General features: G+C 40.0%; 1 protein-coding gene across 1 annotated transcript; it reads left to right on the top strand.

The window, feature by feature from the left end:
- The first annotated feature begins 112 nt into the window (after positions 1 to 112).
- On the top strand, positions 113 to 13,534 carry mrpl43 (mitochondrial ribosomal protein L43). The gene is made up of 3 exons (XM_034194574.1): positions 113 to 339; positions 12,472 to 12,578; positions 13,210 to 13,534. Exons 1-3 carry the CDS (start codon positions 209 to 211, stop codon positions 13,425 to 13,427), a joined length of 456 nt encoding a protein of 151 aa, XP_034050465.1. The 5' UTR covers positions 113 to 208; the 3' UTR covers positions 13,428 to 13,534.
- The last annotated feature ends 4,924 nt before the right edge of the window (positions 13,535 to 18,458 follow it).

Raw genomic sequence — 18,458 nt, 5'->3', positions numbered from 1 at the left:
GTTGAATCATTAAAGTGGCATCAAGTTTCGAAACATCGCGATCATCACTTGTTTCACTCCGGAACGTATTTTTGGCGGACTGCATAGTCTCCAAGCTCGTGAGACTGTCCTCTGTGAGTTTAATTTTGTTTTTTTTATATATATATTTTTATATCAGTTTGTCTATGTCCAGTTGTTTTGTGAATATTATAAGGTAGGTGTTTGAAAGATGACGTCGAGCGGGACTCCGAGTCGCTTTCTTAAAAGTGTTCTACAGAACGGGGTCGGTCGCTACGTTTGTCAGCTGAAGCGAATCTCCATCGTTTTCTCCAGAAAAGGGCCAAGTTCCCTGGGAGTCAGGTAACAAACACGTGTGCCTAATAACAATGTGGGCTGAAGTGTGTGACTATTTTATTTGTTGAGTGCAGAAAGAAACAGAACACTGGATTGCTGCATTTGTATGGCGCTACCACCAGATGGCACTAAAACCATACGTTGATTAATCTAACTACTTGTAGTTGTTGGAGCGGTTTTTAGAGAGCCCGGAACCGCTACGTTCTCTGTACCACATGTATTAATGTCACACGTTTTCCTGACCATAATATTTGTTCTACACTGTAAACAACAACAACAAAAGTCTCTGAAATTAACAGTGAAATCCTGTGAAATCACGACTTAAAAAATAAGAAAAACAATGGAATAGTGTTTAATTTACAGCAATAATGTGTAAAATGTGGAATGAAACTGAACTGAACTGAATTTAATAGTACAAATATGTTAAAATAATCATATACCATTGTAGAATTTACAAATGACTGTAACTGAAATTTAAACAGAAAAACTGTAATACCAAAAATTTTACAATACAGTTAGAGTTTACAGATGAGAATTTTCACAAATGCAGTAAATACTAATAATTAAGGGTTTGAAAAAAGAGGTGATGTGTCTGTTTAAACTCCTGTTTAAACTTTAATTAAAGGATAATTAAACACAGGGTGACCATTTTTCAGAGGTTTTATCTTCTAAACAGACAGTAAAATTACATCAGGTTTACACTGTAAAATTTACGTTTTATGTAAAACAATTTCGATATTCACTGTAATTTTTAAAGAACCCTGGTAACCACAGTTATCAGAATTTTTCCATAAAAACAAGGTATTATTATTTTTATTTATTTATTTTTACAGTGTAAATAATCCTGAAATTTTGTTTTGCTCTTCCTTTGTTTCTTGCCGGGCAGTCACACTGTAAACATCTACATATAATGTCATTTAATATTTACAACTGTGAACCATGTTGTCAATCAAAGTTTCAGAACGCAATTGCAGATGTGGTTCTGAGATGTGGTTCTGAGGTCTCAGTTGCCATTGGAGCATGCTGCATCTGTGATCTCCCTGAACTGCTTTGGGTTCCCAGTTAGCAGCCACTCAAACATGCAGTTTGTTATTTTGGGAAACTAACCAGAACTGTATTTGTAGACTGTAAGCAGCTCTTGTGTACGAGTCACATCTGTCCAAAATGACATCGTGAAGATGAAGAAACATGTCACACCAGCCTATGTCATATTTATTTTTAAATGTGGTGCTACCGCTTAATGCAACAAGAATCATATTCGTGTAATCAGAAATTCATTTTAACACCAACACCACGATAGTGAGCAGAAGCTAAAAGCTAATTAATGTTGTTGAACAAGGCCCAAAATGCGAGTAAACTGCTTCTTGTAGCTGAACAGCGATCATAGGTGAGGTAGACTTGTAGTACTGATTAAATATTTGAAAACTGGATGCATTATTTATTTATAACACAAAACTGCGTTAGTAAGCAGAAAGTAACGAGCTATTTAATGTTACTGTATGAGGCACAAAACGAGTGAACTGTTCGTGGCGCTGACCAAATGATCATAGGTAAGGTAAATGTGCAGTGTATTTATGGGTTCAAGCCCGGTTGGGCTGGAAACAGCAGTTGTAAGCAACACTGTTTCCAGTCCAGCAAGGCTGGAAAACCCTGTCGTTTTACTCTCATATTTGGAAAATCCAATTAATAATTTAAAATTGTTATGATAGGAGACATACAGTTTGTTTATAGATGATTTCTTGTAGTTCCACCAAAGCTGAGCTGTATACATAGGAGAGCAGTATGAATGAAACAAGGTTAATTTAACATCAAGACTACACATGTAAAATTTGAGTAAGATATTCCTTGGAATAGCCTGCATTGTCTGGCTATATCAAGGTCATCACTGATTGTGTGTCTGTGGTATCTACATGACTCAGCTTCTTTCTTCAGTACTTCACTGTTCATTTAAACACTGGTAAATCCACCCGTTTTAGTAGCTGGGTCTAAATTACATTGTCACACTATTCTTGGGGTTGTATAGTTGTACATTTGTACTATAATAAAGAAAAACACATTTATGACCAAAACTCCAACACAGTACATCGTACAATCAACATTCGTACATCGAAAGATTCTTTGGAGTGTGACAAATCTTTTGATTATAGGCCACACCCATTTCTGTTTTTTTTTTTTTTACTCTACTGATGGCTGGCTCTCACTGCGGTATTGTATCACTTCCTGTTCCGGAGCACAGCGGTGTTTTTTTTGTATCTGTTAGCTGTTTAATCTGCGCAGTTAGATTGATCTAGTTATCTAGATTACGATTTGTTTCCCAGTGTAATCTTTACGTGCCTTAACTAAAGCACTCCTTCTGCTGAATCACCTCTAAATTATTTACACATTATTCACTTTGCGTGTTTTTAGGAATCCGCTAGCTTAGCGTAGCTACTAGCTCTTAGCCGATTTAGCATGGCGGCTTCTCCTGTCTCTCCCGCACTTTTCTGCTCTGGGTGTTCCTCGGCCTCCTTTAGCAGTAACGGTACTTGTAATAAGTGTAGCTTATTCGTAGCTTTGGAGGCCAGGCTGGGCGAATTGGAGACTCGGCTCCGCACCGTGGAAAATTCTACAGCTAGCCAGGCCCCTGTAGTCGGTGCGGACCAAGGTAGCTTAGCCGCCGTTAGTTCCCCCCTGGCAGATCCCGAGCAGCCGGGAAAGCAGGCTGACTGGGTGACTGTGAGGAGGAAGCGTAGACCTAAACAGAAGCCCCGTGTACACCGCCAACCCGTTCACATTTCTAACCGTTTTTCCCCACTCGACACACCCGCCGAGGATCAAACTCTGGTTATTGGCGACTCTGTTTTGAGAAATGTGAAGTTAGCGACACCAGCAACCATAGTCAATTGTCTTCCGGGGGCCAGAGCAGGCGACATTGAAGGAAATTTGAAACTGCTGGTTAAGGCTAAGCGTAAATTTGGTAAGATTGTAATTCACGTCGGCAGTAATGACACCCGGTTACGCCAATCGGAGGTCACTAAAATTAACATTAAATCGGTGTGTACTTTGCAAAAACAATGTCGGACTCTGTAGTTTTCTCTGGGCCCCTCCCCAATCAGACCGGGAGTGACATGTTTAGCCGCATGTTCTCCTTGAATTGCTGGCTGTCTGAGTGGTGTCCAAAAAAATGAGGTGGCTTCATAGATAATTGGCAAAGCTTCTGGGGAAAACCTGGTCTTGTTAGGAGAGACGGCATCCATCCCACTTTGGATGGAGCAGCTCTCATTTCTAGAAATCTGGCCAATTTTCTTAAATCCTCCAAAACCGTGGATATCCAGGGTTGGGACCAGGAAGCAGAGTTGTAGTCTTACACACCTCTCTGCAGCTTCTCTCCCCTGCCATCCCCTCATTACCCCATCCCTGTAGAGACGGTGCCTGCTCCCAGACTACCAATAACCAGCAAAAATCTATTTAAGCATAAAAATTCAAAAGAAAAATAATATAGCACCTTCAACTGCACCACAGACTAAAACAGTTAAATGTGGTCTATTAAACATTAGGTCTCTCTCTTCTAAGTCCCTGGTGGTAAGTGATATAATAATGATCAACATATTGATTTATTCTGCCTACAGAAACCTGGTTACAGCAGGATGAATATGTTAGTTAAATGAGTCAACACCCCCGAGTCACACTAACTGTCAGAATGCTCGTAGCACGGGCCGGGCGTGGTTTAGCAGCAATCTTCCATTCCAGCTTATTAATTAATCAAAAACCCAGACAGAGCTTTAATTCATTTGAAAGCTTGTCTCTTAGTCTTGTCCATCCAAATTGGAAGTCCCAAAAACAGTTTATTTGTTATTATCTATCGTCCACCTGGTCGTTACTGTGAGTTTCTCTGTGAATTTTCAGACCTTTTGTCTGACTTAGTGCTTAGCTCAGATAAGATAATTATAGTGGGCGATTTTAACATCCACACAGATGCTGAGAATGACAGCCTCAACACTGCATTTAATCTATTATTAGACTCTATTGGCTTTGCTCAAAAAGTAAATGAGTCCACCCACCACTTTAATCATATCTTAGATCTTGTTCTGACTTATGGTATGGAAATAGAAAGACTTAACAGTATTCCCTGAAAACTCCCTTCTGTCTGATCAGTTTTTTAATAACATTTACATTTACTCTGATGGACTACCCAGCAGTAGGGAATAAGTTTCATTACACTAGAAGTCTTTCAGAAAGCGCTGTAACTAGGTTTAAGGATATGATTCCTTCTTTATGTTCTCTAATGCCATATAACAACACAGTGCAGAGTAGCTACCTAAACTCTGTAAGGGAGATAGAGTATCTCGTCAATAGTTTTACATCCTCATTGAAGACAGCTTTGGATGCTGTAGCTCCTCTGAAAAGAGAGCTTTAATCAGAAGTGTCTGACTCCATGGTATAACTCTCAAACTCGTAGCTTAAAGCAGATAACCCGTAAGTTGGAGAGGAAATGGCGTCTCACTAATTAGAAGATCTTCACTTAGCCTGGAAAAAGAGTCTGTGCTCTATAAAAAAGCCCTCCGTAAAGCTAGGACATCTTTCTACTCATCACTAATTGAAGAAAATAAGAACAACCCCAGGTTTCTTTTCAGCACTGTAGCCAGGCTGACAAAGAGTCAGAGCTCTATTGAGCTGAGTATTCCATTAACTTTAACTAGTAATGAGTTCATGACTTTCTTTGCTAACAAAATTTTAACTATTAGAGAAAAAATTACTCATAACCATCCCAAAGACGTATCGTTATCTTTGGCTGCTTTCAGTGATGCCGGTATTTGGTTAGACTCTTTCTCTCCGATTGTTCTGTCTGAGTTATTTTCATTAGTTACTTCATCCAAACCATCAACATGTTTATTAGACCCATTCCTACCAGCTGCTCAAGGAAGCCCTACCATTATTTAATGCTTCGATCTTAAATATGATCAATCTATCTTTGTTAGTTGGCTATGTACCACAGGCTTTTAAGGTGGCAGTAATTAAACCATTACTTAAAAAGCCATCACTTTGACCCAGCTATCTTAGCTAATTATAGGCCAATCTCCAACCTTCCTTTTCTCTCAAAAATTCTTGAAAGGGTAGTTGTAAAACAGCTAACTGATCATCTGCAGAGGAATGGTCTATTTGAAGAGTTTCAGTCAGGTTTTAGAATTCATCATAGTACAGAAACAGCATTAGTGAAGGTTACAAATGATCTTCTTGTGGCCTCGGACAGTGGACTCATCTCTGTGCTTGTTCTGTTAGACCTCAGTGCTGCTTTTGATACTGTTGACCATAAAATTTTATTACAGAGATTAGAGCATGCCATAGGTATTAAAGGCACTGCGCTGCGGTGGTTTGAATCATATTTGTCTAATAGATTACAATTTGTTCATGTAAATGGGGAATCTTCTTCACAGACTAAAGTTAATTATGGAGTTCCACAAGGTTCTGTGCTAGGACCAATTTTATTCACTTTATATGCTTCCCTTAGGCAGTATTATTAGACGGTATTGCTTAAATTTTCATTGTTACGCAGATGATACCCAGCTTTATCTATCCATGAAGCCAGACGACACACACCAATTAGTTAAACTGCAGGATTGTCTTACAGACATAAAGACATGGATGACCTCTAATTTCCTGCTTTTAACTCAGATAAAACTGAAGTTATTGTACTTGGCCCCCACAAATCTTAGAAACATGGTGTCTAACCAGATCCTTACTCTGGATGGCATTACCCTGACCTCTAGTAATACTGTGAGAAATCTTGGAGTCATTTTTGATCAGGATATGTCATTCAAAGCGCATATTAAACAAATATGTAGGACTGCTTTTTGCATTTACGCAATATCTCTAAAATCAGAAAGGTCTTGTCTCAGAGTGATGCTGAAAAACTAATTCATGCATTTATTTCCTCTAGGCTGGACTATTGTAATTCATTATTATCAGGTTGTCCTAAAAGTTCCCTAAAAAGCCTTCAGTTAATTCAAAATGCTGCAGCTAGAGTGCTGACGGGGACTAGAAGGAGAGAGCATATCTCACCCATATTGGCCTCTCTTCATTGGCTTCCTGTTATTCTAGAATAGAATTTAAAATTCTTCTTCTTACTTATAAGGTTTTGAATAATCAGGTCCCATCTTATCTTAGGGACCTCGTAGTACCATATCACCCCAATAGAGCGCTTCGCTCTCAGACTGCAGGCTTACTTGTAGTTCCTAGGGTTTGTAAGAGTAGAATGGGAGGCAGAGCCTTCAGCTTTCAGGCTCCTCTCCTGTGGAACCAGCTCCCAATTCAGATCAGGGAGACAGACACCCTCTCTACTTTTAAGATTAGGCTTAAAACTTTCCTTTTTGCTAAAGCTTATAGTTAGGGCTGGATCAGGTGACCCTGAACCATCCCTTAGTTATGCTGCTATAGACGTAGACCTGCTGGGGGGTTCCCATGATGCACTGTTTCTTTCTCTTTTTGCTCTGTATGCACCACTCTGCATTTAATCATTAGTGATCGATCTCTGCTCCCCTCCACAGCATGTCTTTTTCCTGGTTCTCTCCCTCAGCCCCAACCAGTCCCAGCAGAAGGACTGCCCCTCCCTGAGCCTGGTTCTGCTGGAGGTTTCTTCCTGTTAAAAGGGAGTTTTTCCTTCCCACTGTAGCCAAGTGCTTGCTCACAGGGGGTCGTTTTGACCGTTGGGGTTTTACATCATTATTGTATGGCCTTGCCTTACAATATAAAGCGCCTTGGGGCAACCTGTTTGTTGTGATTTGGCGCTATATAAAAAAAAATTGATTGATTGATTGATTTTTTTTTTTTCATTTTTACCCAATATTGCAAAATGTAAATCTTTAAAAATGTCTCACCCCAGGCCATCCACTTCAATGATACCAGTCTTTGCAAGTGCTATCTTTTGAGGTATCACGCTTCCTTTTAATAACTAAGCTGTAATGCGTCCCCAGATAGCCTTTACAAAGGAGAACAGACCGCTGGGAGCAGTCAAAACAGAAAGTGTTACATATCTTTGCAGTAGTACCTCATATACACATGAAAGTTGCCACAAGGATACGAACAAGTCAAGGTTGTGTAATAACTGTGGTAAACATATGTCAATAGGGGGCGCTATAAATGCAGAAAGAATCTTGAAAAAATGTGCACGGAATTGTATAAAATTTCCATTGTATGACTGGGGGACCGTTGTTTGAGTTAACCCTACAATTTGGTGATGATTGCGTAAAGTGGGCATGCCTCATTATGCAAATGACACTCAAAATATCTCCCCCCTCAAAATTTCAAAAGTTTGTCCTACGGAACTGAAACTTTTTCAGCATGTTCGGTGAATAAAGACCAAACTTTCATGCACGGACACCTATGGTCTATTTTGAAGTCTGCCACTCTATATTTTTCAAAAATATCCATCCATCCATTTTCTGTACCTGCTTACTCCATTAAGGATCATGGGGAGGCTGGAGCCCATCCCAGCAGTCATAGGATGTGTGGCGGGATACACCCTGGACAGGATGCCAGTCTGTTGCAGGGCCACATATACACAGACAAACACATTCACACCAGCATACACACACCCACTGACAACTTAAAGTTTCCAATTCACCTAAACTGCATGACTTTGGGTGTGGGAGGATATTAAAATTAATATCTTTCCATATATTATATAAAATGCCACCAAAGTTGACAAAACCATTCTGTTTCCTGTAGAAATGACGTATTTAATTTCTTTTCACATTTGGCCCAATTTTTATATTTTTTTTTAATTGTTCAAAATAAGACTTATAATATTAGGGTGAGGGGACGTGGCCCACACTGTACAACTTAACAAGCTTAAATTTCTATGGATGATAAAGATCTGTTCATGATACTCATATACCAAGAATCACATTTATTCAGTTACAGGTGGTGCTATAATAAAGAAAAATGCATTCTGGCTTTAAAATCCCACATTGTGTGTTAGTCAACAATAAAACAGTCAATCAACATTCATCTGTTCCCACATTCGGGTAAGGGTACTGAATCTTCTACTGTGGGCTACACCCATTTTTTCCTTTGCATTTTTATGCAAAATTGCATCAAATGTAGTAGTGTAATGTAGTGACAATGTAGTGTCATCTGCTCTACAACCTGCATATACATTCAGTGGACACTCACATGTTTATGTCATTAAGATTATTAAGTCCAATAAACATGAAACATGGTTGATTGACAGAAAAATTAACAAAAAGCTGAAAGCCAAATTCTGTAGTAGTTGGTCACAAGTTGGTGGCACAAGTGGGGAAGAATAATCAGAAATCAAATGCATAAAAAAAGCATGAAGTTCTTATCTCAACAACTTATCTATCAAAGACCAGCAATGCTCAAAGAAGAATTTTCTATCATTTTCAGTATGAATAGCTTTAAATTACACAGATGCATATGCAATATTTGCTCTGAGTGCTGATATAGAAGTGGAGAGAAGGCCAGGAGTTGCGTTGTTTGTTTGTGCACTTAAAGGGGAACAGAATGCCCACGGATTATTATAGCATGAATAACACAAAAAATGCGTTCTTTTGATAGTTCAAGAAACACTAAAGACCATAAAACATCTACAGAAAACCATGTTTTAGTCGTGGTCTGAGAGACTTTGACATTGACCGGCTGCTGCCATTTATGCAGGTCAGGCAGTTGACATCACTGGTTGGGGGGAAGATGAGCCTTGTTCTGAGATCCCCTGCCAGAGGCACCAACAAAGAGGTTATATATGACCACTAGAGTCCACACTCCCAATGCTGCCCACTAAACGTGAACGTCCCTTCATGGACAGCGACATGACGTCTCCTAACCGGGCAAAATATTGACGACGTTCCCGGATGTTAATTCATTTTCAATGGGGATTCACGACTGAACACACTCAGAAAAACACTCGCAAAATACGTGTTAAAATGCCATTTTGACCTGGATATCGAGCCAGTAAAATTAATTAACATTAAATCATGACAGGAAAGTATTAAACTTACTCTGACACTCACACATTCCCAAATATTAGTGTTGAAAGTTACACAGATCTGTGCTGTTAAGCTGCGCTGCACCGAGCTGCTGCTGTTTTCAGCATAGCGCGGCTCCTAAAGCCATTATGAAACATTTCTATATATAATTTTTTTTTTTTTTTTTTTTTTACACAATTATCCTTTATTGATCGAGTTTCATTCATGAAGTCAGTGGTGTGTGTAAGTGTCGCCCGTGTCCTCGGACAACATGCACGGGCAGGAAACACACCTGTTTATCAACCAAATGTCACGGACAAAGTGACAAGAATAACCAAAACCACTTACTTATGGAAGGAAATATTGTCTCCCTTCTTCCTTCATTTGTGGCTTTGCCAACATGCGCAACTTTCCAGCATATTCCACCTGTTTCTTGACGAGAGTAATAGAACTTCAATGAGCGAGCTCAATAAACGGCACTCGTCCCCAGCATAGGAGACACCAACCAGTGACATCAACCGGAAATGCCCTCCACTGACTTCAGCCAATGGTCATTTACATGTCAATTTAGCGGCAAATTTGATTCAAATGGTATTATCTACACTGCGCTCAAACATTCTGCAAGTTAAACATTAATTTCCCATTACGGACAATAAAGAAATTCTGATTCTGATTCCGAGTTTATGAATAATATAGAGCCCGACCGATATGGATTTTTTTTTAGGCGATAACGATATTGGATGAAAAAAATGCCGATAATCGATAAATCGGCTGATTTGCGATAGCGATAAATCAGCCGATATTTAAAAAAAAAAATGAATAAAATTTCTTTTTGGACCCTTAACAAAAAAGATATGCGCTAAAAGCTGAAGCTTTGTCCTCATATTAACTTTATAACAGAGAAGAATTTTCAAGTTAAAAAAAATGCAATTGGAGCAGTTAGGGGGCTATTTAAACAGGCTATTCACTCCTGAAAACGATCTTTGCCATATCACAGAGGTAAATCTGCCCTACAGTTGGATTTTGGAAAACCATGTGACGGAGAATCAATTCTGATTGGAACACTCACATTGCGCACGTCATCACACATCTTCTATGAGGAGTACCAAGATGGCCGACCGTGGATTGAAAGTACGCGGAGTTAACTTTTCAGCAAAAAAAGTACGTTTCTATCTCATATCATTAAAAATTATTTACAGTTTAGTAAAGTTTGGTCCCAGCTGTCGTACACGACGGCGTCGGCCCCAGAGGGTTAATTGGTGAACGGCAGTAATTCCCAGAACCCTTCTGGACGACCAGTGAATCTGAATGTTTCAACCTCTTAGCAGTAAACGAAAGTTTTTCATGCCAGAAATAAGGCCTACACAACGTGGGCTTAATAAAAGTGTGACCGACGCAATGAAGCACATTTGACACATTGCTACATAAACTGAGTTAATCAAACTGAGTTGAACTGAAACGGGAGAAATGTGGGGTGAATGTAATCGCAAAGTTATTACAAACAACATCCTTATAAACTTACTTGTATGCTTTTGTCAGCCGATCAGTGCTGTGTGACAGCGAACTATGGGGGTCGGTGATGAATACATTTAAGCAGGGGTGTAAGCAGCTCTCAGTTGAATGGAGTCAGAGCTCCATCTACTGGACAAACGGTGCAAGGACATTTTACATTGCCGATGCAAACATTATTTCAGTAACTGTTCTGTTTATGAGAAATTATCGGCATTCTATCGGAAAAATTTCGGGCCGATAGTAAGTACTTTGAAAAGGGCTTATATCGGCCGGCCGATATATCGGACAGGGTCTAGAATAATAGTTATTTTTACCAAGGAATCACAAACAAATTCTCAAAAAGCGTTTCTGTTCCCCTTTAAAGAAAGCTTATGACATATGAAGTATAGCATTGTACTATGCTTCCTATCCTATTAAATTCATTTTATGAGTAAATGGAGCAGGTCTCAGCCTCAACTTTATCTAAATTCTGAATCTGTCAGTGAAGCTTAGGGGCTAGCAGCCAATTCAACCAATTCAAAGTCATCTGTCTGAGAATGTGCCGATCTATGCATGCGTTAGAGGAGTGATGGCCTGATCATCTTTGCATTCTGAGATATCAACATTTCTCAAGAATGTGTGAAATTTTGACTCACTGGGTGCAATGTTGAGAACTGTTGGTTTCCCAGACTGCAAAAGATGGAGAGCCACGCCCTGCTTTTTCTGGGTCAGGCTCAAAGCTTCACAATTGCCCCTTGTGGTACAGATCTGGCAGGTGGTATGGATCTGGTACTGACACGCAGCTTGTCGTGAGTGTAGAAGGTATCATCTTTTGGTTGTACATGATGAAAATATGGTACTTGGCACAGCTAGATCTGAATGTTGTGTGGATCCAGGTCATATTAGACTTGCATTCAGCCTGTTCAGGTTATATTTGGCTCATAATTTACCCACTTATGAGGCTATTCCACAGAGTGCTGTTTCCTTCCCGTTTAATCCCAAATAGGAAATCGGGGTGCGTTTTGCAGTATCACAGTAACTTCTTGAGACATTTTTTGTCAGGCTTGAACAAATTTGGTATATGCAGTAGTTAGGGGCCATAATTGGTGCCAGTTTGAAATTGGGGGTCAAATTTAAGATGCTTTTCTTTAAACCAGTTTGGAAGTTTCTGTGACTTGTATACCAAAAATTGTGATTCTTCTTAATGGTCATAATCATTACTATTTCTGTAGGGTTTTCCCAGGAATCAAAGTACTAAACAAATAAAATCCATTAAAAAAGAATAGTAAAAGTACACTACAACAGTGCACAAAAATCCTAAATTAAAAAGTTGATAATGCAGAATAAAGATGCGATTATCCTCCGAAAGTACGGTAAATATTCTAAAATACATAGATTAAAGAAAAATGTCAAAAAAAGAGAAGATTGTTGTGAGATGGCCACATCCAGATTTAATGTGTTTTTGTTGGATGGATTACACAAATCTGTTGTTCTGACACAGATTAAGAGATTTACAGATTAACTAGTACCACCTGCTGAAACAGGAGTGGAAAATGATCTCAAACTAAACAGGTGAACCAACGGTAATAAACGTCACCTAAATGCCACCTATAAGCCCCCCCCCCCCCCCCCCCCCCCCCAAATCCCCAGACATCACAGTCGCTGCCTTTCTCTCTTTTTTCAGGGATTTTATTGAAGAGGGCGTGGTGGATTATGCCAAGAAGAATCCTGGAACTGTGGTATACGTGTCTCCTGAGAACACCAATGACCCAAAAATAGTTGCAGAATACTGTAAGTGTTTATGACCCCTGGTATTTTGACATTCAGCTGAGTTTTGCATATCGAGTACATTCGATGTTTGCAGAGTCGCTGTATGTTCAGGTCTCACGATAATTGCGTCGTTAAACATTTCATGTTTATTTGTGGTCTTCTGAATGATATTTGCAATGAGATGCTAATTATTTCTTTTTCTCACAATCATATGGGGGTAGTGTATAGGTAAGGTAAACGTGAAAGGATGAACAGGTTTGGGGTTCTTGGTTTTCGCCAATGACACGTTCCTCAATGTGGGATTGGACCCCAGCAGTTCATGGACACCTGCTCTGATGGCTAGAGAAACAAGGTCCAACCTTGTGTAGACTTAAGAATTCACAGTGCAAAATAAACTAGCAAGAAGGTCAAGGGATTGTATTTGTTATGACACCTATGCATGGACAGGGGCGCTGTAACACTGCTTGCATCGGGCTTCTGTTGCTAGAAACGTTACCTTTTGAGTTCTCAAAATAAAGTATGTCATTTTTGTGTTGATGTTGGTACATTGTGCAGTCTTCACGTTTGTCCGGAGGAACATTTTCCAATTGTGCCCTGTAAACTCATTCTTACTGAGCGATCTCTCTCCCTTGTTTTTCCTTCCTCCTTAAAGTAAATGGCAACGTAAGGGAAGAAACTATCAAGAAAAAAACACCGAAAGAGATTTCAGAGCTTCTGATCAAGCTGACAAATCAGTCTGGACTGGACATCATCCGGTTGCGCAAACCCTTCCACACGGACAACCCGAGTATTCAGGGCCAGTGGCACCCCTTCACCAACCGACCCCCTTCCATTGGCACCGTCAGACCTCCAAAAGAGACCACAGAGTGAGCCCCAACAATGTCACTGTCAACTGGTTTAGTTATTTCCAGAAAAATCTCTTCCTGCATGCTGTAATTAAAGATGGTAACATGTCTGTAATTAAAGCTGTGTTGTAAAGAACTTGTCAGCCAGACCCCCACTTACAGCTAAATATTGTTTAAGCATCTCACACCTCTGCCAGTGGCAGCAGAGCCACAGAGCCACTTATCTATTGCAGCGAAGTCACGCGCAGCCCTGAATGCCACATTTGAATAGACTACACAGGAATACAAAAAAGCTTGTCGGCTGGCATACTAAAGAAGACGACTGTTTTTCAACTGGAGGTTGATTGAAGATTCACGATTTAATTGTAGTTCTGTTCGACAGATGGAACTTTGTGTAAAATAAACAGATGTTGTATCGGGGTTTGAGAGAGAAATTCCAGATACAAACGTCAAAACATCACGCGATTCCTGCTGTACTGATAACAATTAAAAACAAGCCAGCAAGATCAACACTAGATTTCTGCCTTTTTATTTGTATGACAGGGAAAAGTTTTACAGTTTAATACTGAGAAGTTTGTAATTTTCTGCTTGAAGCTGGAGTATGTAGGATTTAAGGGGTTTTATTATCAAAAAATGGAATATAGCATTCATAACCATCGCTTCATTGCTGTATAAATTACCTGCAACAACAAGTCTGTTTTCATGACCTCAGAATGAGAACCCTCAAATCTACATGGGAGCAGGCCTCCTCATGGGGACCTCCATGTTGATACAGTAGTCCAGAAGGGACATTCTTAGTCCACTTCTCACATTTTGCAGTACACCAGGAAGACTGAAAAAGGAGGAGTCAGTGGTTGTTGCCCCATGTACGCTAATTCAATTGCTTGTTAACACACATGGCTAATCAGCCAGTCAGTCACATGGGAGCAACTCAATGCATTAGGCATCTAGACCATGGTGAAGATGACTTTCTGAAGTTCAGACCAAGCATCAGAATGGGGAAGAAAGGGAATTTAAGTGACTTTGAAGGTGGCATAATTGTTGGTGCCAGACAGGCTGGTCTGAGTATTTACTGGGATCTACTGGGATTTTCACACACAAACCACCTCTAGGTTTTACAGAGAATGGTCCAAAAAAGAGAAGACATCCAGTGAAAGGCAGTTGTGTGAACAGAAATGCCTTCTTAATGTCAGAGGATAATGGGCAGACTGGTTGAATGGGCGACTGTGTGATGCCATCATGTCAGTATAGACCAACATCTCAGGAATGTTTCAAAATTGAATTTATTGGCAAGTACGTTCATACAAGGAATTTGATGTGGTGTTATTGGTGCATAAACAACGGCTTTCCAATGCCTTCTTGAATCTATGCCTCAAAGAATTAAGGCAGTTCTGAAGGCAAAAAGGGGTTCAACCCAGTACTAGCAAAGTGTACTTAACAAAGTGGCCGGTGAGTGTATTATGTCTACTGGTTGCCAGTGTAAGATAAGTTTGAGAACCCTCAGTTTTGTTAAATGGAGGATAATACATGTTATAAGAGAATTATCCAACATTTCACAAAACTGAGGGTTCTCAAACTTGTTAGCCTATACTAGCAACCAGTAGATACTACACACTCAGCGGCAACTTTGTTAGATGCGAGGATAACACATTGCAAGAGAATAGAGGGGTAGTGGTTTCAGTGTGGAAGGTTCCCGGTTCAAACCCTACCCCTCCCACATTTCTCCATGAAATGTGGAGTTGCACCAGGAAGGGAAACTGGCGTAAAACTTATATCCATTCAACATGCAGATCCACCTCGGATTCCTGTGGTGACCCCAAGTGCAAACAAGGGAGCAGCCGAAAGGACTTACACATTGACACTTGCATGAATTTGATCCCCGTACTGGTGTGCAATCTTGCGTGCCAATGAGTAAACTTGTCGTAAGCTGTTGTAAACTGTGCGTAGCTGCGTGCCAGTACACAAAGAACATTTTGAAATGTTCAAAATTCCTGACACGCATGAATTTCGTGCCACTTGCGTGAACTAGTCATGAACATTCTGCAAGTATTTGAAAACACTGTGCATCAATGTCTTATTGCGCACAGCGCATCTGAACTTAAAATTAGATTGTGAAGGGATGTTACATCTGTAATGAACATAACTTTACAGATACATTAACTCATAAGAAGGAATGAATATACAACTGTTTTACCAATCCATTACAATATATATTATAAAAAATTACCTTTTAGACAAGATTCCAAATGCGTTCTCCACCACACAACGCACACAAGACATCATGTAGCTGTAGATAATATGTCTGTGATTCTGGGAGCGATGACAGAATGGCTTCATCAGCCAAGTTCTGAGAGCAAATGCGTCATCGGCTACAAAATAATTATTTTATATAGCGTGGTGTCAAGCGGGATGCATTGGCATGATGAATTGCGCAGCAGTGCAGGGATCAAATTCGTGCAAGTGTCAAGGTGCCTTAACTTTACATGTTGAAAGAGAATGCAAAGGAGCTGAAGAAGTGAAAATGTAAAGGGGAAAAAAATTGTGACCTGCAATGACAATGTAGCCTGCAACCTCACCACTAGATGGCACCGAATCTTCCACAGTGTAGCTTTAAGGGTGCCAGATGGCTTGTGAACTCTCGACCTTTTGTACTGTTGGAAAAACAAATATACACATCTGCAGGTGTTGAAATTCAACATGATGGAAGTTGCCAAACAAATTCTGCTTTATTTAACATTCAATCCCCCCCCCATTCATAATTACAGACTGCAAAACAGTTGAGGCTCATTTCCCTCCCCAAATTATCTCCTGATTTCTTTCCAGGCAGAATACAAATGCAGACGACTGAGTTCTACTCACCAGATTGAATAAGAAGAAGTGGAATTTAGCGCAGTGCGAAAGTGAAAGACGCCGTAGGATAGACTGCTAGGATATATTGATTGATGGCTACTATTCTTCTGGTGTATAAGTGTGAATGTTGATGTGAGCGTGAGGTGACTGCAGAGGATGGGAATGAATGAGCCGAGCGCCACAGTGTGTTTCTGCTTTTGATTTCATTCACACTGAATATCTGTAATTATGAGAGAGCATTAGTATCATTTGTCATGGCCACCTTCACCCCTCAAAAAAAAAAAAAAAAAAGTCAGAATACCTTTTTTGTTTGTCACGGGCTAAGCCGTCCAAATGGTGAAGCGCTTTTAACTATACATTCAGGGGGAACAGGGTTCCTTTAGCTATTACATTATTTTTACTACGGTAAAGCAGGGAAAGGAAAACATAGAAGGAAATATTGTCAGTTTTTTTACATTATATGGGGTGGTATTACAGTTTTTAGGTAGGATGCTCAAAAACTAATAAGTTTTCACAAAATTTGGTAAGAATGATGTGATGTATGGAAACATCCTTGGAGATACTGATTTTGATCAAACTTTTCAGGAACTTTGGGTATCATGCCATGTAATAGCCAAATTATCTGTGGATAACGGTAACTCGGTGCATCCCATGCGCCACAGTGCCAACATGCGCACCTTGACCCACAGTAGGGTGTTAAAGGCTCTAAAAAAAGATGCTGTTGCTAAGCTACTGCAAGGATTCCTGCAGTGAAAATGGTCATGTTTCTCTCATCAGGATGACCTTGTGTAATGTGTTTGTGCTCTCAGAAATATGTCTGTATGCGGATTGCTGAATGATCATGAGGGACCCACTCCCAAAGGAGAACAGGGTCCACAATCTAAAACAACTGAGTATCATGTCATGAGAAAAGGATTTGTGTGAACATGTTTGACTTGTAATTTCCTGACTCCCCTCAAGGCTGTTGATATTAATTATCCTTTCCCAAGATGAACATAATGCAAAGTGGTTTAATCTGAAGACTGTCTGGTGTGCATATATATATATATATATATATATATATATATATATATATATATATATATATATATATATATATATATGGAGTAAATTAATCCCCCCCCCCCAAAAAAAAAATTCTACCCACAACAGTTCATAATAACAACATCAAAAATTTTTTTTTAATTATTACAAATTTAGCAAAAATTTAAATACTAAGAAATCACATGTACATAAGTATTCATACCCTTTGCTTAATACTTTGTTGATGCACCTTTGGCAGCAATTACAGTCTCAAGTATTACAGAATATGTTGCCACAAGCTTTGGGCAGTTTTGCCCATTCCTCTTTGCAGCATCTCTCAAGCTCCATCAGGTTGATATCTTGGCTGTGTACTTAGGGTCATTGTCCTGCTGAAAGATGAACCGTCACCCCAGTCTGTGGTCAAGAGCGCTCTGGAGCAGGTTTTCATCCAGGATGTCTCTGTACGTTGCTGCATTCATCTTTCCCTCAATCCTGACTCGTCTCCCAGTTCCTGCTGCTGAAAAACATCCCTACAGCATGATGCTACCACCACCACTGTAGGGATGGTGCCTGGTTTCCACCAAACATGATGCCTGGCATTCACGCTAAAGAGTTCAGTCTTTGTTTCATCAGACCAAAGAATTTTGTTTCTCATGGTCTGAGAGTCCTTCAGGTGCCTTTTGGCAAACTCCAGGCAGGATGCCATGTGTCTTTACGAAGGAATGGCTTCCGTCTGGCTACTCTACCATACAGGTCTGATTGGTGGATTGCTGCAGAAATGGTTGTCCTTCTGGAAGGTTCTCCTCTTTCCACAGAGGAATGCTGGAGCTCTGACAGAGTGACATCAGGTTCTTGGTCACCTCCCTGACTAAGGCCCTTCTCCCCAATCGCTTGATTTAGACAGGTAGCCAGCTCTAGGAAGAGTCCTGGTGGATCCCAACTTCATCCATTTACAGATGATGGAGTCTACTGTGTTCATTGAGCCTTCAAAGCAGCAGAAATGTTTCTGCACCCTTCCCTAGACTTGTGCCTCAAGACAGTCCTGTCTTGGAGGTCTACAGACAATTCCTTTGACTTCATGCTTGGTTTGTGCTCTGATATGCACAGTCAACTGTGGGACCTTATATGTAGACAGGTGTGTGCCTTTCCATATCATGTCCAATCAACTGAATTTATCCCAGGT

This window comes from Thalassophryne amazonica, chromosome 18, assembly GCF_902500255.1.
Source record: "Thalassophryne amazonica chromosome 18, fThaAma1.1, whole genome shotgun sequence".
NCBI classification, from domain to species: Eukaryota; Metazoa; Chordata; class Actinopteri; order Batrachoidiformes; family Batrachoididae; genus Thalassophryne; species Thalassophryne amazonica.
This window is presented reverse-complemented; position numbering and strand designations above follow the sequence as displayed.

What these genes read in the sequence shown, in the direction of transcription:
- mrpl43 (XM_034194574.1), top strand. Translation starts at nt 209, where the DNA reads ATGACGTCGAGCGGGACTCCGAGTCGCTTTCTTAAAAGTGTTCTACAG. An exon ending in CCAAGTTCCCTGGGAGTCAG is followed by an intron (nt 340 to 12,471) that starts GTAACAAACACG and finishes CTCTTTTTTCAG; the next exon opens with GGATTTTATTGAAGAGGGCG. An exon ending in AAAAATAGTTGCAGAATACT is followed by an intron (nt 12,579 to 13,209) that starts GTAAGTGTTTAT and finishes TCCTCCTTAAAG; the next exon opens with TAAATGGCAACGTAAGGGAA.